At 45.2% G+C, this 26,038-nt stretch overlaps 1 protein-coding gene across 1 annotated transcript; it reads right to left on the bottom strand.

The window, feature by feature from the left end:
- Window positions 831-25,733, bottom strand: TMEM45B (transmembrane protein 45B). Its single transcript, XM_005699636.3, has 6 exons — window positions 25,561-25,733; window positions 5,194-5,389; window positions 4,511-4,717; window positions 3,379-3,563; window positions 2,784-2,929; window positions 831-1,756 (listed from the first exon to the last, which is right to left on the bottom strand). The coding sequence occupies exons 2-6, from the start codon at window positions 5,372-5,374 to the stop codon at window positions 1,645-1,647; spliced, it is 831 nt and encodes a 276-aa protein (XP_005699693.2). The 5' UTR covers window positions 5,375-5,389; window positions 25,561-25,733; the 3' UTR covers window positions 831-1,644.

Raw genomic sequence — 26,038 nt, 5'->3', positions numbered from 1 at the left:
TTTTATCCCCTCCTGGTGAAAGGAAGACTGGGACTAGGTTTCTTCTCACCTCCAGTCCCTGAGGAAAGAACATGTTTTACATTAAATACCAGTAAAGAACTTGCTTCATTCAGGACTTGCCCAGTGAATGTTTGGGTCCGTACTTAGCACGCAGAGCAAAGTGAATCCTGAGAGGGGACCCGCGGGTTCTTTTCTCAGAATTCTGTCAGTATCTCCAGGTAGCTTGTTGTTAATCCCTGAGGTGTGACTTCAGCCCTGAGCTGCTGGCTCACCTGGGGAGGTTGGTTGCCTGTAACATAAGTATAGCATTTCTTCCACAGAGCATCCGGCTTCACACGGATGACCTCTGCTGGGTGGGTGTGCAGTAGTGGAGAGTGCAGGACAGAGGAGCTGGCCTCAGTCTTGCTGAGGACTGGCTTAGGGACTTAGTGACTTTGTGGCCTTAGGCTACTCCTCTTCAGTTTAGGGCCCCATGTTCTTGCAGTGCAGGCAGTTGTGAGAATCTCACGAGATTGAGTGCATTTCAGGGTCTGGGAAATGCTGTATGAATGAGTGGCCCTGTGAGTCCACACGGCCTTTCACATCTGTCCTAACCCACTCTTACAGAGCCTGATTAACTCCACGTTTTCTTTGCTCAAGAGTTCATACCTGGATTCTCACTGCCTGGGATGTGCTTTTCTACAGGGCATCCCTACCCCGCCGCCTTCTCCCCTCCTTCATGTCCTGGAGACACCAGTCACCCTGCATGGAACTGCTTATGGCGCTCCCTTTAGGCTGAATTCCATGCTGGACGCATATTTTATAATCCTTAGCAACCATTGCTGTGCTGTTGCAAAGTAAATCTTTAATCAATTTTTGTTGAAGGAAGTTTAAAAAAAAAGATCCAGAACTAAGACTTGAGTATCTAGAGTTTGTTACTCATTTAAGATTCACATTCTTTGCAGGATTTGGAGGATTCTTATCCTTTGCTTTCAGCTATATTTAAATTCAAAGCCTCCCTTGACCTGACATTTCTCTCTGCCTCATTATGAAGCTCTCTCAGCACCCTGTCATTAGGTACTTCTGAGGAGTAAGAACATCTGAGTTCGGCCTTAAGCTGGACCAGACTGGCTTCCTGGTTAAACACAAAGTCACTTTGGCCCAAACTCGTTGTTTATCAACAGTGAGTGGTATTGCAGTCCTCTGGAGTATTAGGATTAGTTAGGAAATGCTTAACAAGTAATACTTAAAATACCAAAGCTTGTGGATTATTTTACTTAAAAAAATTAGAGTTATCTCTCTAAAGGTTCTGTCATTGACTTGATTTCTGATAGGAAAGTGCCTGCCGCATTTGAGAGAAATGGGGCTAAATTATCAAAACAGTAAATTCTTCTGGATTTGTATCTTGAATTCATCCAGGAGGTCACTTCCTGTTCTGAAACTTTCAGTCTGATTTCTCCTTATTCTGAGATGCACATAAAGGTTGACGTCATTTTTCTCGACAGAATAGCACACCCACACGGACCTTAGTTGGTTAAGCGAGATGGTGGGACCCTGGGAGCAGATCACAGTGAGGGCGGCGGTCGAGGCAGGGAGCTGGCCCGCTGATCGCTGGCCGAGCACCTTCAGGACACGCCACCCTCCGCTGCTGACCGGGAGCTGCCCCTACTCCTCGTCTGAGCCACTCAGGAGGGCCTTCCGGTATGTGTGATCCGACCTCAGCTTCTGAATCCCAATGACTTCTCTGTCTTCCGGCCTCTTCACCCGCGTCAAGAAGCTGTAACGGGGACAGCAAGGGCAGATGGGTGAGCCCCCAAGTTGCCTTACTCCCTCACCCAGGGGTGCAGAGGGATTCACCGGCTCTCAGAGCATTCTGTCTCTTTCAAATACTACCTTTCTGACCGCTTAGACAGGACTCTGGTAGATGAAGGGCCTCAGGATCAGTAGTACTTACAGGTTAGTGTTGCAACTGAGACTGGACCTAGGTCTTCCCTCACCCCCCGTTTATCATTTCACAGACTGGGCAGTAGAACTAAAAGGAACCACGGCCTGCTTGCCTGCTGTTTAATGTGTGTGGAACTCTCTGGGTGAAGCATCTCTGCATTGGGTAGGGAAGTCAGGAACCAGGAGAGAACGAGGCATCTCTGACGACACAGAACTAGTAGGACCAGGTGCGTGGTGGTTAGACTTGGGCTCTGCCATTTCCTCCTGGGGTGACCTTGACCCAGTTACCCACTCTTGCGAAGCCTTGGTTTCCCCAGCTACAAACATCACGTGCATCCTTCACAGGGGGGCCGTGAAGTGAGGTGATTTATACACTAAGTGTAACCAGAGTGCCGGGGCACAGGCAGTGCCTGGCACTCGGAGCTGCTCTCACGACCTGGAGACCAGTGCTGTAGTGAACGCCTGCTGCTGTGGCGTCTCACCTGAGGGTCATGTGTGCCTGCACCCAGCGCTTAGGTGATGGGCTCCGAGTGAACCAGCACAGAGTCCTGATGCAGGGCTGCTCCTGTCAGACCTCTGGCCTAAAACCCACCAGAACTGCCTTCAAAACCTGGGTCTGTTGGATCTCTGTGACCAGACAGGTCCTGTGTCTTCTCAGATTTCATCACCCTCGTGTGCAGGCACAGAGTACCTTGCCCAGAAGTAGGTGTATGCCTGGCCCTCATCAAGTGGTGGGTGTTTGCACTGCTCAGTTAGGAGAGGTGGTCTCTGGAGGTTAGAACAGTGTGGGGTGATACATTTCCAGGACAGGGTTGGTTAGGAGGACACACTTGACAAGAGTCACCTCCTCTTGGACCTACCAGTAAACCAGTGAGTAGCTGGCGGCCACGATGCAGAGCGCGGCCAGGAAGTGCCAGGAGAAGCACATGGTGATGAACATGATGTTGTCGTGGCTGTTCTGGTCCCATTCAGGGCCTCCAAAAGGCGGGAACAGCACGAACCCAATCTGGTGGATTAAAACAGGGGAGCCAGCCTTGCTGTTAGTTGGGCCCGTGAAGCCCCCGAGCCCGCCAGAGTGTTTGCAGTTACCCAGACAGCTCACACCCCACCCCTTTGCTTGTGTTGAGTGGCCTCTGTGCAGGGAATTGCTCTCAGCTCTGGGTCCAGTGCGGCCTTGCTTAAAGTTTCAGGGCCCACGTTGCAGATGAGCAGTTTAGCAGGAAGAGTCTGATAACAGTATTAGTAGCTCTGCTGGGAAGGTCGGTCAGGGACAGCCTCAGCCTCTCACTTGTTTATGCATCAGCAGGGCGTGGACGGCTAAGGTGTCACAGGTCACGGGTGGGCAGAGAAGCGGGCCTTGAGCCCCTTTGCGTGGTGCATCAGTGCTGCCTCTCCTGGCCTGCTCAGCACACCTGCTTCATCCTGGCTCGCGCCAAGTGAGGGGCATGGGTTTACCTGCCAGAACCAGGTGGCCTGCAGGAGGAGGAGGCTGGTGCGGAAGAGTTCCAGCACGATGTTGTCCCGAAGGACTACTTCCACGGAGAGGCTGAGGGCACCTCCGAATACAGCGTACAGCAGCAGGGAGTGGATGTGCTGGTCCAGCGGCGGCCGGTTGTGCACGTGGTAATAGAAGAGGAAGCCTGCGTGGAGCAGAGACCGTCAGGCCCGAGCAGCCCCTCCTGACCTCAGCCTCATTGGGAAATGTCTGCGTGAAAGCTGGATCTTCCAGCACTCAGGAAGCCAGTTCACGCAACGCTCGGGGGCAACTCTGATGCAGGGTGTGTGTGTTTTAAGTGTAAGCAGCACAGGATAAATCTTAACATCTCTTCACCGAGATGGTAGGGTACATCACAGGACGGTGAGGTGTTGCTGATGTGTGACAAGTCATGTGTGTATACCTGAAATTCAGTTTTTACCCTCCTTCAGCCTTTATTCAGTTCTTCCTGCAGTACAGAAGCAGATGATGGGGTTGGATCACAACATGGTTGCACTTTCCCAGTTAACATGAGTTACACTAGGAACTGTGTCCTGGCTGCTGGTGGGCCTTCTGACGGAGCCAGACAGTGACTGCGCTGCATCAGGGTGAGGTGCAGAGCCCTTCTCCCCTAACCAGAGGGTTACCCCCTTGCCTGATGGTGTGTGGAGGAGCCGCACGGGCAGGCAGGAGGAGCCCGTGCCCAGTGTGCTAAGTTGCTTCAGTTGTGTCCAACTCTGCAACCCCATGGACTGTAGCCTGCCAGGCTCCTCTGTCCATGGGACTCTCCAGGCAAGAATACTGGAGTGGGTTGCCATTCCCTTCTCCAGGGGATCTTCCTGACCCAGGGATTGAACCTGTGTCCCTTGCATCTCCTGCATTAGCCAGCGGATTCTTTACCACTGACACCACCTGACTTCGGCTAAAAATCCCATACTTCCCTGCACTGCTTTATGGGTCTCTCATTTGTACCATCCAGGGCACAGGATCAGGTCCTGTGTAGGGTTTTCAAGTTCAGAGAGTGGGATTTTCTGGGGAAGGTAACTAAGTTCGCAATATTCTGATCTTCTGTGCTCCAGTTTCTCTAAATCTCCATCCATACCACCTTGTTACCTTCATTGAAGGCAGCCAGAGCCATAACCAGTCTGTCCAGCCCCAGGGGGACGTGGCTGATAAGGTAGGTCAGCATGTCCACGACGCCCGAGACTGCGAAGAACAGGTACATGGTGCTGTGCTGCCAGTTCATGAGTTTTACCCAGTGGTCCTCGTGGTACAGGTGGAGGTGGGGCCCGTCAGGAACAAACTGCTCTGCCAGGATCCCTGCAGGGAAACGAGAATGGAGGTCAGGGAGGGGAGAGCCGCTCCAGGACCAACAGACGGCCGAGTGACCCCCAGGGTCAGGTGGGGGTGGCCAAGGCCCTGTGGACCCATGTCGCTGCCTCGGATGCCGCTGTTTCAGTGAAAGGTATTTGCCAAGGAATCTGCAGACACATGCCTCTGTTGTTCCTTAGAGGGACAAAGAGCAGTAGAAATGCAGCCACACGGCTACAGTCCATGGGGTCGCAAAAGAGTCAGACACAACGTAGCAACTAACCAACCAACGGCAAAGGTGCTGTCAGCCGTCAGCCTACCGAAGCCTGATACACAGTGGATGCCATGGTAGGATAGTTAGCACCCAGCTAAAAATTCTCCATTACCCCTACCGGTGGAGAGACTTGTTTCACAGGGGCCATGAGATGGCTTATGTGTTGTGGGTTTGATGAGAATTCCCTGAGTCAGATGACCCCCAACCTTACCGATGACTGAAAATAAAGTTCTGATTGCGGCTTCAATGATCTCGAGACGCTGGTAGTGATGGATCAGTTGGCTGCTCTTCTCCTTTTGATAAAAGTACTTCAGTGGGTGTTTCACTGACCACCACAGTCCAACTATCAAGAAGAAGCTCCCGGGGAGCGCATGGCCCTTGAAGTTCGCCATCAAGTCCCAGGACACCTAAACAGTAAGGCAACAGTTGTTAGGTGGCTGAATGAAGACATAAATGGTTGTTTCTGTAGGAAACATGATCCATGACTGAGGCTTCTGAGTTGTAAGCTGTATTAAGAAAGAGCCCCTCCTCATAGAACAAACCTGTGATATGTCACTAAAGTCTTATCTGTTCAGTGAGTTAACAAGCCCAGGAGAATACACTTGCTCTGAGGCTTTTTTTTTTTTTTTAAGTGAAACTGTTGGTTGCCCAGTCACGTCTGACTCTTTGCGATCCCATGGACTACAGACCACCAGGCTCCTCTGTCTGTGGAATTTCCCAGGCAAAAATACTGGAGTGGGTAGCTGTTCCCTTCTCCAGGGGATCTTCCCAAACCCGGGGTCAAACCTGGGTCTCCAGTAATGCAGCCAATTATTTACCATCTGAGTCACCAGGGAAGTCCAAGGCTTTAAAAGCATGGGTAAAATAAAAGGGTGGGGGGACTTCCCTCGTGGTCCAGTGGCAAAGACACCGAGCTCCCAATGCAAGGGCTCAGGTTCCATCCCTGGTCAGGGAACTAGATCCCACATGGTGCAACTAAGAGTTTGCATGCCACATCTAGAAAATCAGTGCTGCAATTAAGATCCGGGGCAGCTAATTTTTTTTTTTTCTTTTTTTAAATAGAAGGGAGGGAACAGAGGATGGGTAAATACTTCCTGATCTTAGAATAGAAAAGCCTTCCTAAACATAAGGGTAAAAGAGGGACTTCAAAAAGAGAAAGTCACCTGCATAAGCATCTTACATATAAAACAATGAGAAGGCAAACTGTTCAGGAAGATGTCTGCAGGAGCTGTGATATGGATATTCCGCGACGGAGCTGTTACACGTTAGTAAGGAAAAGACCACCGAAGAATGTGCAAAAGACACGGTGAGAATGTTAATTGATAATAAATCTCACTGTAAAGACATTCTGTTGAAAATACTGTTTTTTCACCTATTTTGAAAAATGAAGGATTTTTATGTACCACTCTAAGTATAAGGTCATTCAAATCTGGTAAAATGACAAAGCCTGTCATTCAGCCAGAGATATGCAGAGAGCTTTATCGCAACTGTTCTGTAACTCATTTCTAGGGTTTTCCCTGTTAAATTCCTGGTTGGCCTGCTGCTCACCCAGCTGGGACTGTGACTGCAGGCTAGCAAAGCTGTGCGTTTATTTCCCCTGCTCACTGCCCAGCATTCATTCCCATGTTTAGCCCGTGAAGCCAAACATTTCTTAGCCTGCCCCTATCACCATCAGGAGCTGTGTCTGTCCAGGCAGCTGAGTGACTTGTTTTCATGGCCAGCACCACCTTATTTAAAAGTCACGGACTGAGGGGGACTTCCTTTGCAAACCAGTGGTTAATATTTTGCTTGGAGTTTGATCCCGGGTCAGAGTACTAGGATCCCATATGCTATGTGGCAAAAAAAAGTAAAACAGAAACAGTATTGTAACAAATTCAATAAAAGCTTAAAAAAAAATGGTCCACATTAAAAAAAAAAATCTTAGTTAAGTCACGTGGACTGAGTGAGGGGGACCCCATTAGGGTGTAGCCAAAAGGCCATGGTCTCCCACCATTCTTACCTGAAGGTCTAAATCGTTTCTTAATAAATGCTGCTGTTGAGAGTCTAGCTGAGCTCTTCCATAACATCACTGCCTCGGCACCTTTTGTGTGGCAGGTGGCATGCAGGGGCTTTGAACTGACACTAACCTCTTGTGAGCACACTCTTGAAACAGCTGCTGAGTCACAGTGGTAAACAATCTGACGTCCCAGGGCCTTCCCCACAGGATACCCCTCGGATGAGAAGCCTGCAAAGCGTACCCAAACCCTGCTCTTTGTGGTCTGAGTTGACCAGTTTGGCTTCCCTGAGAACCCTGAAGCAGTCCATCTGCGGACCCTAGTAAGGGCGTGTGTCGCAGTCCTGCCCCTCTGCCCACAGCCTGCCCCCCGCAATGTGCTCTTTCAGGTCCTGTGGGTGACCAGTTTTTCTATTTCAGTTCTGTTGTAGGCGTTTGTCAAACTGGGGCTCACCATGTGACATTCCAGGACCTTATTTAACAAGTGCCTTAACAGTCACCACAGCTTTACCATTTATTGTCTACCTTGGCCAATTTCCAGTTCCTTGAAATAGGTGGTTTTGGTAACTTTGTCTATTGGTATGCTTATTGTTGAGTGGGAGGGGGGCAGGGGCTGCAGAAAGGAATTGCCTATCTATGCCATAACCGGAAGGCCCCCTTCTCATTCTTTATTAATCCTCTACTGGAAAACATTTTTCAAAATTTCCATTTTCATGTAATGTTTAACCCTGTCCCTCTCCAGATCAAGCCTGTGACACTCCTTTGCTTTCCTAATCAGGGTGCAGAAAGCCACCTTTGCAAATCCTCCTTGCCCTTCCCCATTTTTCTGAAAAGCGGAACCCTAAATGGGGACAGTTCTTGTCTGCTTGAGTGGTGCCCATCCAGTTTGTCCAGCCTCACCCTTCCTGTCTACCTGTTTAAAAATTCACACCAATGGATCCTAGGACCTGCACCTTGTCTGGAGAAACCAGTCTTAACTTACTGTGTACTTCATGGAAGGCCAAGTATCCTGACTTGACAGGGGAGAGGAGCAGGGGAAATTTCATTAACAAATCAGTAAGTCATTGCCAACAAAAACCCACTGTATATAGCATAGGGACCTCTGCTCAATATTATGTAACAACCTAAATGGGAAAAGAATTTGAAAAAGAATAGGACATGTGTATACATAAGCGAATCACTTTGCTGTATACCTGAAACAATCACATGCTCCAATATAAAAAAGTTTAAAAAACAAATTAATAGGTGGTGGTTTAGTCGTCCAGTCACATCCAACTCTTTTTGCAACTACATGGACTACAGCCTACCAAGGCTCCTCTGTCCATTTGATTTCCCAGGCAGGACTACTGGAGTGGGTTGCCATTTCCTTTTCCAGGGGATTTCCCAGCCTGGGATTGAACACGTCTCCTGGATTGGCAGGCAGATTCTTTTTTTTTTTTTTTTAAACTTTATTTTACTTTAACATACTGTATTGGTTTTGCAGGCAGATTCTTTACCACTGATCCACCTGGGAAGCCCAATAGGTTATTAGGTTAGCTACATTATAGATTGTCTAGAGAGATAAGATGGGTCCAATCTTGAAAAAGAGGAAATGAAGTAATTTCAAACAGAACAGTAAAAATGTAGACTTCTAATAATTTGTACAATACTATTCAGATAGACTAAGTCCTTGAAAAGTCCAGCTTTAAAAAAAATTCTGAAACATTAAATGGTAAACACTTAAGGGGTGAGGGTCCTTGAATACACAGAATCCTGTAAAATACTTCAGTCTAAGGAAAGGCTACAGATAAGAAAACATTAGAAAGTGGTTCCATAAAGATGGGTTTCCCTGATAGCTCAGTTGGTAAAGAATCTGTCTGTAATGCAAGAGACCTGGGTTCGATCCCTGGGTTGGGAAGGTCCCCTGGAGGAGGGAAAGGCTACCCACTCCAGTATTCTGGCCTGGAGAATTCCATGGACTCTATAGTCCTTGGGGTGGCAAAAAGGTGGACATGACTGAGCAACTTTCACTTCCTTCCCACAAATTCCCTTGCTTTTAATATGTTTATTCTCTTTTGGTATCACACGAGATAAAATGGGAGTATGAAGGGAGGGTTAAATGTTTTGAAGGATAGTAGCTTTGAATTAAAGCTGGAAATCAAGCTCACTACTTTTCATGTGGAGATCACGGGAAAAGGAATTTCATGTCTTTCCTTATAATCCTAGTTTTTAAGCATCTCCCCAATCTGTATTCTTTCTTTTTCATTGAAGGTAATTGACGGGTAGAAGTTGTCAAAAGAAGAAAAGGAGGTGAGAGTGGGAAAGAGTTGGGAGCAAGGAAAGGAGAGTCCTAGGAGGTGGGGCAGTGGTGCAGAGGAAAGGAGAAGCCAGGGATAGCGCCATTTGCCTGTCATTAATGCAGTGCCTTTTAAAACAAATCCAATCTTTCCCTCTATTGTAGATGGTGAAAGTAGGAATTGTGAAGGAAAAGGGTGTATGGACGTGAGTGAGAGGATCAGAAAAAGAAACAGAAAAAATGAATTTCATTTTCTTTCTCAAAATTAGCAGAATCAAGGACTTGGCATCCACAGCAAGGGGAGCATTAAAGCTAATTTCCTCAAATTTGTGATGACAGGATATAGATGCGTAGACTACCAGCTGTTACAGCCTGGACCTCTGCTTCACCATGAAATAGTCTTCACTATGGAATGTTATGTGACCATTGTCAAGAATGAATTAGTGTTACGCCTGTTCTTCTGTAAGGCTTTCCATGAGGTTCTGTTGGCAGAGACACGAAAGATGGAAAAGACCACTTATAATACGATCTTATTTTATGTAGCAGTGAACATCCCAGGTATTTGTATACACGTGTACAGGTATGTGGTTGCAGGAACAGGGAAAACAAAATGGAAGATAATTTGAGGGTATATCATGCTGTTCATTAAGCATTTCTGGCTGTCCCCTGGGCATGTGGTATGGCTGCTTTATTATTTTGCATATCTAGTTATCCCTGCTATTTGTTGAAAAGATTCTTCTTTCCCCCATTGAATTGTCTTGGTGCCCTTGTCTCCTCTTTATTCTTGAAAATGGATTTCATCAATCTTCAGGAGAGGGCTTTGCCTACAGTAACGTCAAACGGCTGAAGAAGGGTAATTTAGTTACTGTGACACATATATTCACTATTTAATACAGTGCGCAGTGTTTTGACAATAAAGGGAGGACTCCAGCCTGAGGGAAAGAGGAGGAAGGTTACAGAGGGAAGTATCACCGAAGCTTACTTGAAAAACAAGTATTGCATGTAGTGTGGATACAAAGGCTGAGAGGCGGTTGCAGCCAGGCATCCCTGTGGCTGAGTGATGTTGCCCAGCACGCCCTCTGTGCCCTACCATCACTACTGTGTTTACCAAAAAGACCAGATGTTATTCTCTTCCATGGGGTACGTATGTGAGGGCGGGGGTGGGGGGGATGCATTAACTCTTGAAATTGTCTCTATTGGCAATGGAAAAAAACAGTCTACTCAAAAGTCAAAGACCTTGGCTGAGTCCCCTAAACTCAACTGAATCTCAGTACACCTCCTTCTAAAAAGGAACCTTAACATCTACCTCACAGGGATCTTGTGAGGATGAACCGAAAATGTCTAGGAGCTAACTAGAACAAGTGTGTAATAAGTGTCACTTTTGTCTCTTCCATGGTCCTCTAATTCCCATTCCCACGTTCAATGAGGGAGAAACCTAGTCCTCTCTCTTAGAACCAAGGCTACTGTCCTTTGCTTTGAGTGGCTGAGCCGGAGGTGGGGAAGTCACTGTGAACCTTCGTGTCACCTTGGAGATGGCAGTGGTTGGGTGTTTGTTTTTTTTTTAATGGGAACAGGGGATGTGTTTGGTCAGTTGGGAATAGGTTATGGGAAGAATACAACGTATTCTTTTACCGCAGAGCATGGTTTTTATACTTTCTGTATCTGTCCTTCCCCTGGAGAAACACTCATGATTTCTGGTCTGCATTTACTTTGGAATAGAACCAACAGTGCCTGACTGAGTTTTCTGTCACTTTGCTCACACCGCTCCCTGTTTAACCACTCCTGTGAGCTTCTTAAGTAATAGAGTGCAGAAGAATCACAGGGTGTGGTGGTGAAAGTTCCAACAGGCTAATGGGACTGTGGCTTAGTCCTGAACTTCAGGCAAGGTGTATCCCTACTCTGTGCTAGCCTAAGAGACCTCAAGCACCTCTGAAGTCCATCACTTGTCTTCAGAATTTGACAGTTACTATACCTTTGTTATTTTCTCTGTGAGATGGGTTCTTAGAACAGCATGGTCAAAAGGAGTAAGACCAGAATGAGTCTGAACCTTGTTCTGGCGTGAATTCATCATGACATGGAACAAAATTACCACGAACAAGAGCTCAGTTAGGGCCTTCCCTGGCCATCTGGTGGTTAAGAATCTGCCTTCCAGTGCAGGGGACATGGGTTCTATCCCTGGTAAGGGAACTAAGATCCTACACGCATGAACAACTAAGCCTGTGAGCCTCAACTGCTGAGCCTGCATGCTCTGGAGCCCAAGTGCCATAACTAGAGAAGCCCATTTGCCACAATGAAGAACCAGGACAGCTAAAAACAACAACAACAAAATGAGCTCAGTTACCTCCCAGCTCGATCTGATTCCACAACAAAAGATGATCTCATTCCTCCTTTTTTTTCCTCCTTGACATGCACCTATGAAATACAAGACTTGGTGCATAAGAAAAGATCCCTACTAGCAAGGGGTCTATAATCTAGCAGGGAACTGGATACTTGTGAAAAGTTGAACGTCATGAGATATACTGACAGTGATTGCTTGGGGACATAGAGTAACTCTCAACAGAGAGTTTGAGAAGCCTCCACAGAAGGGCTGGCATTGGAGCTGGATGTTTCTTGATTGTCTCTTCAAACTGTCGTGAAAATCAGGTGGTACTGGGATCTTGTCTTAAGGACTGAAGAACAAACCTGGGCTAAGTCCCACTATTTCTGAAGCTCTAATAAAGAACTTTAGCCTCTGAGTCAGAAGACTTGGGTCCAAATTTTGCTGTGAACTTACTCCACGATCTTGAGTAAGATACATAAGCTCTCAGGATCAGAATTTCTTTGTTTGATAAGAAATGGAATATTTCCTGCTGCTACCGAGTCCAGGCTTGCTCTGCTGACTACATAACAGGCCAATGAATTGGAGACAAGGTGTTGAGGCAAGGACTATGACTTTATTTGGAGAGCCAGGAGACTGAGAAGATGCAGACTATTGTCTCAAAATAACCATCTTATCCGGGTTTGGATGCTAGGATCTTTTATAGATCAGAGATGGGGGGAGGTGAGGAAACAAAGTAAAAAGACCATTAATCTTGCAAATCGCTCCTAAATGGTAAGACTAAGGCAGAGAATGTGATAATTTCTCCCTTTCTGCCATCTATGGTGGACAGAGTCCTGAACAAAGTCACCTTTAACAGGCAGAGGGGCAGGATTCTCTGAGGCAGGCCATTATGCATGACTGTGATAACAAAAGCAATGAAAAGCGGGTCAAATAAACAGTTCCAACCTGGAGTTGGAATTGATTTTTCCCTGAAACAATTTCCCACTGTCCAAGTTCATTCCAAAGTCTTTTGGGAAAGGGGGCAATGACTCTTCTAATTGCTATGTCGGATGGATCTTTTTCAGAGTGTCCACCAGCAGTGCCAGTGTCCCAAACGTTGAGACTTGTCTTCCTTTGTTCCCCTTGAAAGTCCCTACTTTATTCCTATAGACTTGGAAATATTGAACTTCAAACCCAGGAGGCAGCATTTTAAGTTAAAGAATTGTGCTTTTCTAGGTGTGGGAAGATGCAAGAGTCAGGGCTCATTAAAATCGTTTTCTTGATAGTGTGTCAGCCATCTGGGGCCTGTGGTCCTGCATTCCTCAGGGTTCACCATAGGGAGTTAGCCTCAGTCTAATGATCACCAGATGGCAGGTATTCTGCCTCCTCGGGGCTTGCTGGCCCATGTTGGAGGGCTGAAACTGCTGATTGCACTTCTCAGGTCTTCCCCTCTTGGTTAGGAATTTGACCAATATTTGGGAGACATTTCATGATCAACTTCTATCCCATGGTGCTGGAAGACTCATCCCAGTTCAAGCAAAAATTCTTGATATGCCCATTGCTAAATTTTGGACCAGGCCCCATCAATAATTAAAGATTCTCTGGATTCTAGTTATAATCCAGAAGACATTTTCCCTTGCTGCTTCTTCCCATACCTAGAATCACACTATTACAGTTATTTTGTGTTATAAAAATGATCTATTTTCTCAAGATGTTTAGCCATAGGCATTTTGTTGGAGACCTGATTACACTTTGATTACTGTCAGAAACAACAGTCTTACACGTTAGACAGGATGTAAGTAATACAGCTGATAACATTGACAATGGCATAGTGCATAGGGAGACACGGTGCACAGCAAAGAACAAATTCAAACAGTGATCAGCATAACTAATTGTAATTCAGTCGCAATGACTGAGCAACCAAAGAAACCATAATTGATCTAATGAGCTGTCTGCAGTTTCATTGTACTGGTCACACATACTTTCGCATGGCTGAATCTTTGAGACAAGCATATGTTACTGGCAGGATCAACCAGTTAGGGGGGAAAAAAGGTAAATGTTTCAGTTCTGCTCACAAAAGGTAAAATTTACCGAGTTACTGTAAGTCATAATTAGTTTAAGGAGAAGGTTTTTCTTACACCTGGAAAATATAGATTTCAACCAGTAATTTTTAGATGGAAACCACAAGAATTATGACAGTATTTACCAGTTCACTCAGTCCTATCCTAGGTAACTAATCCTTTTGGTTAACAGCTTTATGAAGCCATCAGGTTTCCCATTAGAATTCTTCAGTTTCTCACTCAGTTCAGCACTATGGTCAGAAAGTCAGAAACTTGTATTTATGCAAAAGTTTTTGCAAAGGCATCACAGCGAAACCATAACTGTCTATAATAACAAAAGACTTAAGAACTCATGTTTAAGCCTGATGACAGTGCAGTTGGCAAAGCAACCCAGTTACTGTTGTGACATGCAGCTTTCAGATAACTAGAATTATGATTGATAATATATTACCAGGACATATCAGAATTCCACATAGTACGTAGAATCCCTGTACCATTTACCACACTATATAACCTAAGAAGATGGATTACTCATTTGACAATACTTCCCATGTAATTTAATATATAAGTGAACCCAGTTAGTTTAATATCTCCCTTTGGGGTGTTTCAGGGGCTCTTTGAAGCATCCTAAAGTTAGCTAGAGGTCAAAAGAACTTTATTATAACTTGACTGGGGAAGTTTTGTCAAAAGAAACTTTAAAAAATTTAAAACACAATGGGTCTAAGGTCATTGTGAAACAATAGTTATTTACTTAGCCAAAGTAACAAAGAGTTCGAAGGCAAATACAGAGCAAATCATGTAAAAGTAAAGAACTTAAACTTTGTTATAAATGTAGTTCAGCATCATCAGAAAACTTGTACCATGAGCAGGATTCTTTCCTCAGTGTCACTTTCCACAAACCTTTCTGTAGCCATCACTTGTTTTGGTCATCATTAGAAGTAACTTAATCACCTCTATCAAGATTGCTTGGAGAAATATCAATCACCTGAGATATGCAGATGACACCACCCTTATGGCAGAAAGTGAAGAGGAACTAAAAACCCTCTTGATGAAAGTGAAAGACGAGAGTGAAAAAGCTGGCTTAAAGCTCAACATTCAGAAAACGAAGATCATGGCATCCGGTCCCATCACTTCATGGGAAATAGATGGGGAAACAGTGGAAACAGTGTCAGACTTTATTTTTGGAGGCTCCAAAATCACTGCAGATGGTGACTGCAGCCATGAGATTAAAAGACGCTTACTCCTTGGAAGAAAAGTTATGACCAACCTAGATAGCATGTTGAAAAGCAGAGACATTACTTTGCTGACTAAGGTCCGTCTATTCAAGGCTATGGTTTTTCCTGTGGTCATGCATGGATGTGACAGTTGGACTGTGAAGAAGGCTGAGTGCCGAAGAATTCATGCTTTTAAACTGTGGTGTTGGAGAAGACTCTTGAGAGTCCCTTGGACTGCAAGGACATCCAACCAGTCCATTCTGAAGGAGATCAGCCCTGGGATTTCTTTGGAAGGAATGATGCTAAAGCTGAAACTCCAGTACTTTGGCTACCTCATGCGAAGAGTTGACTCATTGGAAAAGACTCTGATGCTGGGAGGGATTGGGGGCAGGAGGAGAAGGGGACGACTGAGGATGAGATGGCTGGATGGCATCACTGACTCGATGGACGTGAGTCTGAGTGAACTCCGGGAGTTGGTGATGGACAGGGAGGCCTGGCGTGCTGCAATTCATGGGGTTGCAAAGAGTCGGACACGACTGAGCGACTGAACTGAACTGAACTGAGTCACCTCTAAGTCAGACTTACTTCCTTTTTACTTAATAAAATGCAATTCCATTCTACATGCCTTCTTTACTGAAAACACACATCCTACTTTCCTTCAGCAAACATGAGCTGACCTTTATATTAGCATTCTGTAGATTGGTGAGCATAAATACCAGTGATAATTTCTAAAAGTATTTGCTTTCTTAGAGAACATTTCAAGATGGCACCAAACATTCATTAATAGTCAAAAATATCTTTAGTTTCTGTAAAAGGAAGCCTGTGTTCAGTAATGTTTCAGTATCTTACTTATTTTACTTGGGAGTGACCTAGCTTTTCAATAAACTTCCATCACCACATACAAACACACAAATAGAGAGGACTCACTTCTTATTTCAAGATTTCAGCCCTGAGTCAGGTACAGCAATGTAAAACTGATTGGTTTACAAAAAAGGTTGTATTAAAACGGGGTTACTGCCACATGGAAAAAGTCAAGCTCATCTGGTTAGTCAGCTGAATTTTTGCAGGAAGAGAATTTAGGATTTCTAATTACCTTTCTAATTACTAGCCAACTTCTAAATTACTTTACCCTCTCTAAAACTGGCATTTTAAAAGACAACAGAGAGGAGGCTTCCTGAGAAGACCAAATGGGACATTTACAGCTCAAAGATGTAGGCAGGTTTCTCCTAGGATGACTAGGTTTCCCCTTTGTTTAACACCAAAGGGTAAAGAGGTGAAGGTAAGAGGAAATACAGGCTGAATAGCCTGCCTTATGGTTCTGCCAGGAAAGTGGTGGCTAGGGGGTTGGGCTCAGTGTTTTACTTGAACCGGTATCTGCCAGATGGCACATGGAAATCTTGCTGTGGGGGAAGACACCCTGCCAGTAGCCTGGTCTGTTCTGTGACCCCCCTTATCCTGTCATGAGAGCTTTCAAGTAGCAGATGCCCTAATGCCTTTTAAGGCCTGACCCATGCCCACACAGTTTTAATTGTCCTGTTGCTCAGCTTAAAGGAGAAAGAGGAGAGGAGAGTCCTCACTCAACTGGGTGGTAGCTCCCGGGGCACAGTGGGCTGTGGGACCTTCAGAACATGCTAGAGAGTAAGCCTGGCCCAGAGTTCCTCAATTGCTTTCATGGCCACTTGCCTATTTGCAGAGGGTTTGAGGAGAAAGAAATGAGAAGCAGGGGTGGGTGAGGGTGGGGTGGGGTGGGGCACCTTAAAAGAAGCTCCAGCAGTTAGTACTAGATGTCTGCATGTTGCCAGAATAACCAGAATAAACCAAAACATAGCCAGCCAGAAAGCCGCACTAATGTGACTTCCCAGTCCCATTAGACCTGTGGCCTTTGTCCAAAATGCCTTGTAAAGGGAGTTTTCCTTCACAGGCAGAGCTCCCCAAGCTGGAGCTGAAGCTCTCCATTGTCAAATTACCTGGGGCTCCTGTAGGGGAAATCAGAATTGAGAAATGGAATACTTCCTGCCATGTAGTAAACAAGAATTTCACAATCATCAGTGAATCTGGCTCTCCAGTGTAAGCTTCTGAGCCCTCAGGGCATTCAGGAAGGAGGAGAATACCTGCGGGATTTCATAACCATCAGCTGCAGCCACTCCCTACGGTGAGCATGGAGGAACTCAGGTGTAAAAACACAGGACACTGGCCCCAGTTAGCTGAGATGCATATGAAAGGAATAATTTCAGTGAGCCCAGACTCTTACATCTTCCCATACATAGAAAAGCACTAAATTCCTTAATTTGGGCTGTCTGGTTTTCTTTAATTCACAGAATACTTTTGATGTTCAGACTACCTCCCTTTCGTTGCAAGCTTCTATTTAACCTGGCTTCTTCACTCACTCCTTGGAGCAGTTCTCTTGAGGGTCACTTGGATGCTGTTTCCCGGGCTTGAAGCCCTAAAAATTCCCACTGAATAAAACGTAACTCTCAACTTTTCGGTTATGACTGTTTTTTAAGTCAACAGAATTGGATGCCTCATGACCAAGGGAGCCCCTTGGTTCGTTATCTGTGTTTCTCTCTTTTGCAATATGCTTCTAACTGTGAGACTGTATAATTGTGAGCCATTCAGGGGCCATTGCTGTTCTGATCTTAATGTATCTAATATATGCCCCAAAGAGTTTTGCTTCAGGATAGATGAAATATTTCCCATTTTTATAAGTTTGATAGCACCAAAACACAAAAGATGTAGGCAAATTCTTACACAAATAACACACAGTCCCGTACTGATGCACAGATGAACCAATTTCCACCTCAGGTAAATAAATTTACCCTGAAAAACAAATGAAAAAATTCCAACTAGGCCACCTATCCCAAAAAGAACTAGTTCCCCAAAGAACAGGTTCCAATGAATTGGCTCCCAACTCAAATAAACCTTACCCTACAAAACAAATGGACCAGTTCCAGCTGAGGAACAGTCCAAGAACAATTCCCTCTCCAATAGAGTGGAAGGAAAAAGTGAAATTCTTAGTCACTCAGTCGTGTCTGACTTTTTGTAACTCCATGGACTATAGCCCACCAGGTTCCTCTGTCCATGGAATTCTCCAGGCAAGATTAGTAAAGTGGGTTGCCATTTCCTTCTCCAGGAGATATTCCCTGAGCACAGAGGAAACTACCTGTCGTTAGATGCAAAAATTCTATATATCCCAGTTCCTTCCTGGCAGTTTCTCAAAGCCATCTGAAATGCTGTCTCTCAGCCTGTGGTCCTCATTTTGTCCCAAATAAAACTTAACTTGAAACTCTCACATTGTGTGTGTGTATTTTTTTTTTTCCCACCATTAAATGGATATAGTTTGGAAGAGGTAATTTCCATGGCCCATCCTAGTTCTAAAATCCATTTGTGAAGCAAAAAATGAAAAGGAACTGTAACTGAGGACCCTATGGGACCTTTCCCCATATCCTCTGCTTTAGCTCCTTTATGAATGCACTGAAAGGACTGATGTTGAAGCTGAAGCTGAAATATTTTGGCTATCAGATGCGAACAGACTCATTGGAAAAGACCCTGATGCTGGGAAAGATTGAAGGCAGGAGGAGAAGGGGATGACAGATGATGAGATGGTTGGATGGCATCACCAACTCAATGGGACATGAGTTGAGCAAGCTCTGAGACTTGGTGATGGACAGGGAAGCCTGGTGTGCTGCAGTCCATGGGGTCACAAAGAGTTGGACACGGCTGAGAGCCTGAACTGAAGTACCCAGATAACAGTATTTGATGCACATTTCCTGAGTCGTTTCGCAGATGTACAAATCTCCCCTTCTCCAGCAAGTGGATGATGTTAACTACTTGATGACCAAGACCTCCTGGAGCCTAAGGACTGATAAGGTTAACGCCTGTGACATCACCCTATTGCCTCACCATCAACCAGTCAGAGAATTGTACACCTTTACTCTGCACCTCACACCCCCACCCCCCACACGCCCAACCTGCCCTTTAAAGATGCTTTGCTGAAACTCTTTGGGGACTTCGGGCTTTTTAGGACTTGAGCCACCTCATCTCCTTACGTGGCCTAGCAATAAACCTTTTTCTGCTCCAAACTCTGACATTTCAGTTTGTTTGGCCTCACAGTGCTTTGGGCACAAAGAACTTACGTTAACAGAATTTGAGCAGGTTAAGTCATGGTGAAGGAAGATGAAACTTATGGATGTCATCAACAGAGGGCCAGTTACCAGTTGCCACTTCAACATACTTAGAGTAAAAGGGGGATATCTGGACTTGAAAGATGGGTTATTTTTCAAGCAACAGGGGAAGAAAAGTTTAACATATTTCCCTTCACTTTCAGTGAAGTTGTCCAGCACTTCCTTAGTGAACAAGATGGCTGCCCAGCCTCCAGCTTCACTAGTGGCCCTTCTTGCTCTGGCAAGCTCTTCCTCCCATTTCCCATAGACAGGTTTTGAAAACACTTAGCTTCCCTCAAACTTGAGTTCAGCCAACTCCGGATAAACCTGTTCTCATTCTGTTAACACTGAGGGAATGTTTCCTGCCATGTCAGCTGTGAAAGATGTCACAGTCATTGGCGATCACAGACCTCCAAGGTAAGCTGGTGAACCCGGAGGAAACTCAGGAAGGAGGGCCAACCAGGAGCTCCCAGGATAAGAAAGAGCTCAGAGAAGGAGTTGGGGCTGGCTGAGTCAGAGATGTTTCCAAGGAAAAAAAAAATCAAACTGGCTACTTACTTGATGTCAATTAACTCTACTAAGATTTTACCACCTTGTCAAAGGTTAGGCTAGAAGTACCAGGTTGATCAAAAAGTTCACTCAGTTTTTTCCATGTTACAGAAAAACACACATGAACTTTTTGGTGAGCTTAATAGTAATGTGTATATAAAACCTAAGCGTTTGAAGAAGATGTAGCAATGACTAACTCTGACGGGCAGAGAAAAAGGTATACAAAAAAGGAGGTGTAAAAAATCTTGGTTTATCACGTCTGAGTTGTGAATATTTACATAGGCATAAAAATGTAAACCCTAAATATTACTATATCAGAAAATATTAGAATATAACTATATAGAGACCATGCAAGAAAGGGAAGCAAATGTGAGGTAGAATTATGAGGGTTTAAGAGAGCTAAAACCTCATCCTTCCTATGACTGATTCATGTTGAGCTTTGACAGAAAACAACAAAATTCTGTAAAGCAATTATCCTCCAATTAAAAAATAAAAAAACCCCTCATCCTTCAAGGTATAACGTCAGCAGATATTATCTAGAATGGTGGATGAAAAAAGCCAATATTTGCATGTTATTTGGGAATATGATAGTAAATATAAGAAAAACATAGCAAAAAGCATTGAAAGTGGTTGCTTCAGGAGAGGTGGCTTAGTGCTGACTCCATAAAAAACTTGTAGAACTTAACAGATTTTTGTGCATGTGTGTGCATGCTCATATCCAACTCTGCGACCCCATGGACTGTAGCCCACCACACTCCTCTGTCCATGGAATTTTCCAGGCAAGAATATTGGAGTGGGTTGCCACTTCCCTCTCCAGGGAATCTTCCTGACCGAAGGATTAATCCACATCTCTTGTGCCTCCTGCATTAGCAGGCAAATTCTTTAAAACTATAAGTTTGTAGGGCCTTCTCTTTATTTATCCTCATGCTCTGATATTTCAGGGTGTTGTAAGTTGATGTTGGGCTTTTTTTGTTTGCTTTGGTCATTGTTCTCAGTACTTTAAAAATCTTTTCAATCTAAAAATCATACTTTTCAGTTGTGGGTGGTTTTCTTCTGTTATATAATTCCTACTATTTTTCTGAAACTTATATTAATCACTTAGATGTTGGATCTCTTGATCCGAATTCTAATTTTCCTATCTTTTCTATTTTATTTGTTTCGACCAAAATGGGGAATTAAAAAAAAAAGTGACAGCCTCAAGAAGAGTGAGACAAAAAGCTGTTGGAATAAAATGAAGCAGCCTTTACCAAACTCCTCCAGATTCAGTGTTTTTCAAGCTGTAGTCCTGTGACCACCTGCATTCAAATTACCTGCAGTGCCATTTATAGTTCAGATTCAGAGACCCATCCCAGACCTAGATAATCAGCGTTTCTCAGGGCCAGACTTGGAACCTACAATTTCAAAAAGTTCCCTAGATCCACTGCCTTATTTATTGCTTTTTAGTTAACCAAACAATAAAAAGTAAATAAAATGAAAAACAACAGCAGACGTAGAAAACAGAGTCAATGACCCATAAAACAGACTGTGGCAGACGCTGCTATTTGCTTTACCAGATATCCTTTCTTCCTTAGTCACAGGATCCTTATTTTGCTCTATTGGCAACACATCCAGCTAAAGCACTAGATTTTCTCAGGCTCCTTACAGTTTGGGGTGGTTGTGTGGTGTAATTTGTATAGCAGTGAGATGTAAGGGGTCTACTGGGTGGAGCTTCCTGGGAAGATCTTAATGTTACAGTAAGTTCCCTATATATGAACATATATATATATATATCTGAGTCTGTTTTGTCTTTTTATTTTTGGCTGCGTTGGGTCTTCAGTGCTGCGTTCAGGCTTTTCTCTAGTTGCGGCAAGCAGGGGCTACCCCCTAGCTGGGGTGTGCAGACTTCTTGTTGTGGAGCATGGCTCAAATGCTCTAGAGTTGTGGCTCACAGGCTTCGTTGCTCCATGGCTTGTGGGATCTTGCCATATCAGGCATCGAACTGGTATCTTGCCAGGCAGATTCTTAACTACTGGATCACCAGGGAAGCCCTGAGAGTGTGTTTGTAAGTCCAGTTTGTTTGTAAATCCAACAAAGTTAGCCTAGGTACCCAGTACAATTGGCTGTATAGTACTGTACTGTAATAGGTTTATGATACTTTTCACACAAATAATGTATAAAAAACATACACAAAAATAATGAAAATATTTTTAATCCTATAGTACAGTACCTTGTAGCGGGTACTGCTCCGAGAGTTGGTATGAGCTCCAGGAGCTGGTGATGGACAGGGAAGCCTGGCCTGCTGCAGTCCATGGAGTCACAGAGAGTCAGACATGACTGAGTGACTGAACGGAACTGAACAGTACCTTGAAATGTACAGTAGTACAGTACAACAGCAGGCACACAGGGGCTGGTATTGTGTGAACAGGCAAGAAGAGTTACTGGCTGGAGGAAGGAGAGGAGGGGGAGATGGTTGAGCTGAAGGATTGTCAGCAACAGGATGGAGGGCAGGCTGCAGTTTCCCTCACACCTAATGGTGATAGAATTCATGTTTACATCTTCACAATTGAAGGTTCATATACAGGAGACTTATTATATTATAAAAAAGGGACAGACTCAAGCAGTACATGCCTTCTGCCCTTCTTTCTGTTAAGTACAGAAGAGCTGCCTGTCCTCAAGTGAGGATGAAAGCATGATAAGAGTGGAATGAGCTGGCCCTAGCTCTGGATTTTGTACCTCCAGACATCTGGTGCTGAGAACAAACTCCTTACTTACTGAGCTCCCCATAGCAGGGTCTTCTGTGACTTGTAGCTACACAAAGTCCTCATGACATCTCATACTTATTCAAAAGTGTGTTTGATATACTGTATATTAAACACTTCTTTTTTTGAGGGCTTTCGGCAGTGTGATAGAAATAACACAATAGGACTGATAAGCAAGATTCTTTCCCTCATGTAGTGTGGAATACGGTTAAAGTAGAAGAATCTACAGGTATCTGAGTCCAGGATTCAGAGGGGCTATGGTTTGCTGTCACAGACCCTAAAGCAACAGAGTCAATGGAAATAAACCACTCAATTTATGTAGGTAGGAAATCTTCAGGAGCCCACATGTCAGAAATAGCAACTGTCTGGACACTGGGAGACCTAGGTTTTCTCTGTAATTCATTAGCAAAGTACATTTGGGGAAGCTTCATGGGGTGTTTGGTTAATTTTCCCTGAATCCACTTTTCTTCTTTGAAAACAAGAAGATTGGTCTTAATAATCTTAAAGGCTATCCTCAGCCCTAAAATATTTTGTGATCACATTGAACAAAGATGGCTATGAAATGTATCCAAAAGAGTGTTTCTATAGACTCTAAGAGTTCAAGTCAGAATATATTAAACAAAACACAAACCACTCCCCTAATCTAAATTAAACAAATTAAGTGACAAAGAACACATGACAAGGAGTTGTGGTGTCATAGAGGGATTTCTGGCTTGAGATCTGGCTTTGCCATATAGGCCTGGGACAGAAACTGTCTTTACATCTCAGTTTCCTCATTTATGAAATAGGGCTGTAACTCTGACCTCCCTGGTGACTCAGCAGTAAAGAACCCGCCTGCCAATGGAGGAAATGTGGGTTCAATCCCTGGATATGGAATATCCCCTGGAAAGGAAATGGCAACCTAATCCAGTATTCTTGCCTGGGAAATCCCATGGATAGAGGAGCCTGGCGGGCTACAGTCCATAGAGTCACAAAAGAGTTGGACACAACTTAATGACTAAACAGCAACAACAACACTCTGACCTCACAATGCTGCTTATTAAGGAAAGTGCCCAGTACTCTGCAAAACCCCATTATGACTGGATACCAGGAAGATATGGATAATGGCTTAGACATCTAAATCCTGCCAGGGGAATACATGAGCGTGCTTTGATGTTTGCCGTTTAATTCTTCACACAAGGTGGATAGATCTTTCGAGTGTCCTTCTTTCTGTCGTGTACCTTGAAACCCATTTTATTTTTATGTAGGCGAACAGACAAGGGAAATAAAAACGGCTAAAATTGAAATCATCTATGTTTCACCCCAGGGGAGAAGGCTGGCTGGTTAAAAGGGAAGCTGGGTTCAAACAAAAGGTGGGAGTTACATCACTTATCTTTGGCTAATAATTGTCCATATTCAATATTGTATAGTATTGTGAATAATCTAGATATTGCTGTAAAACCTGTCTATAGAAACAAGTGTAGACTGGAGATTTGTCTGCAGATGTAGCCATTAGCTGACGACACAGCAGTCTGTTCTCTTACAATGATAAACAGCTTTGCAATAACAGGAACTTTGGCTATGGGAGTGGCTCTATGTACAGGAAAATTACCTTTATCCATTTTCAATGAGCAGATGCATTTGAGGGAAAGAGATAATCTTTTGATAACAACCTACATAGGTAACATCTGTACTTTGACCAATTGAGCATGGCAGCCAATGTTACCTTGAAGCTGGTGGTGAGATAAGAAAGGGGAAGTTTTTCTTTCTTTTTATCCCCCTTTTCCCTCAGCCCTGGCCAAATCCCAACAGTTTTGAAATACCCTGTGCTAAGTTTAGGGAAGACACATTACCAAGGATATATTGGCGGTATACTTTAAGTAAAAGTTACTGGTGAAATTCAGTAACTTCACCTAGCCCATCATAACCAACATCCCCCAGTAGGGGCAGGGAGGAACCCATAGAATGTAAGGAAAATTTCAGAGTGTGAGATAAGCAAGTCAGGGTGATTCTGTTTCCACTGTGCATGGAAGAAGTGAGAGGAAATCCAAGGTCTTTGAAAAGAAAATCAAATGCTTGCCTCCTGTAGTACCAGAACAGATAATGCATAACCAGAAACCACACCTTTTTTCCTCAGCCTTTGTCAGGTGCCGTCCCCCTGTAAAATTAAGGGGCCATATTCAACAGAGCCCTCATATTAATCCCACATCTTTCCCAGAGACTCTGGAACAGAGGGTAACTACATCATATCAAGCAGACAAGTTCTCAGTCATGAAGAGCAGGTGTCGGCCCCATAGCTCACAGTCTAGTATTTTTCTCCCCAGTGGTGTTCAACGTGGAGCAAACCCCAGACTGTATTGAATGTGCTGCACATCAGGTTAAAAACAGGACACATTTTCTTTAACCAAAAGCTATATCACCTATTAAAGTGAATGTAAAAATACAGGTAAAATCCATTTGTCACTTTATGAGCCAAGCAGAGCCATGGGTGAGGCGACCGTGCCAAGGGTCAGGGATGTGGGAAAAACAGCAGTCGCAGAGGGCCGTGGTGGAAGAGAACGTGAAGGAAAGGGTCATTTCTGCTACTTTTAGACAGGAGCAGAAATTTTAAAATGACTTCTTTCAGAAAGTGACTGGTTTCCCCGTTGCTGCAATACAAACCCTTCTCACGTCTAGGGTTAGCTCCTGTCTCCAAGGGCTCTGCCTCTGGATCCAGACAGGAACACCTAAAACTTCTCCAAGCACCGCTAACCTTCACCCTCTGCCCCTCACATCTCTTGGCCCACTAGCTTCTTCGTCGAAGCTAAATAATGGCTCTGGGGACAGTATCTGTCTATCGCCTCTTGCTGTTAACCTCCAGGGTTCCTGGCCTAAGGGAGGATGTGGTCGGCTTCCCCGTGGGGGTGGCACTGCCCAGTGAGGGTCGCGGTGGTTGCGCCATGAGCTCAGGACGCAATACAGCTCGGGTCTCCAGGCGGGATGGCAGCCGTCCCTGCCGGAGTTTCCGATCCTGCGGCGGAACGGAGTCTGGGGCTTCACACTTGGAAGCTCGTCTCCCCGGGCGATACGGTCGCCCCGCCAGGCTGGAGACGCAGCAATATTCATCCCAGGCAGCCCGCGATCGGACATAGATTCGGGGCGAGGTGGGAGCTTCCAGGTGTGCCATCGGCCAGCCACGAGGGGGCCCCGGGTCAGCTTTCCATCCCTGGCCCTCTAGCGCCTCCCTGTCCTCTCGAGTCGCCCAGACTCCCCTGACCGAGCCCCCTTCCTTGCCCGCGCTCCGAGCCCTTCGCCCGCAGCCTGCGTCTCACCTGTGCCAAGCGCCTCCGGGCCGTCGGTCCGATGCCTTGTTGCGTGCAGAGTGCAGCCGCCACCCAGCAGGTTTGACGGGCCCTCCCTCTCAGCCAGGCCGCCACCAACCGGCCCTCCCCGTCCCCGCTCCACCTCCCGCACCTGCTCGGGTGCTGAGCCTTCGGTCTCAAAGCCCTCGCTGGTCTCCACGCCCCTGATCTCCCCGCCCGGTTTTCCCCAGACTCCAGACACTCCCTAAGGCGTGTGCTGCCACAGGGGCCGGCCCCGGTCACCTATGGCTGGCTGTGACTAACCTTGACCTCCTATGATGCAAAGCAATTAGAGAGCCTGTGAGGAGACAGCGCAGGCTGGTGCAAGGAAGACTGTTTACCAAGTCAAGCAAACAGGGTGAACAAGCCAGCTAACTGCTGAGGGAGCATGCTCCACAGGCTCCAGTGTGCTGTCCTGGACCAGTTTTCTGACTGAAGCTTGGTGTTA

Source organism: Capra hircus, chromosome 29 (genome assembly GCF_001704415.2).
Source record: "Capra hircus breed San Clemente chromosome 29, ASM170441v1, whole genome shotgun sequence".
Lineage (NCBI taxonomy): Eukaryota > Metazoa > Chordata > Mammalia > Artiodactyla > Bovidae > Capra > Capra hircus.
The sequence above is the reverse complement of the archived record's forward strand: the minus strand, read 5'-3'. Positions and strand labels throughout refer to the sequence as shown.

Bases quoted from the DNA above. Each gene is read 5' to 3' on its own strand.
- TMEM45B (XM_005699636.3), bottom strand. From the start codon at position 5,374: ATGGCGAACTTCAAGGGCCATGCGCTCCCCGGGAGCTTCTTCTTGATA. The intron at 2,930-3,378 runs GTAAACCCATGC...TTAATCCACCAG, and splicing joins AGGCCACCTGGTTCTGGCAG to ATTGGGTTCGTGCTGTTCCC. The intron at 1,757-2,783 runs GTAGGTCCAAGA...TCCCCGTTACAG, and splicing joins AGCTACTCACTGGTTTACTG to CTTCTTGACGCGGGTGAAGA.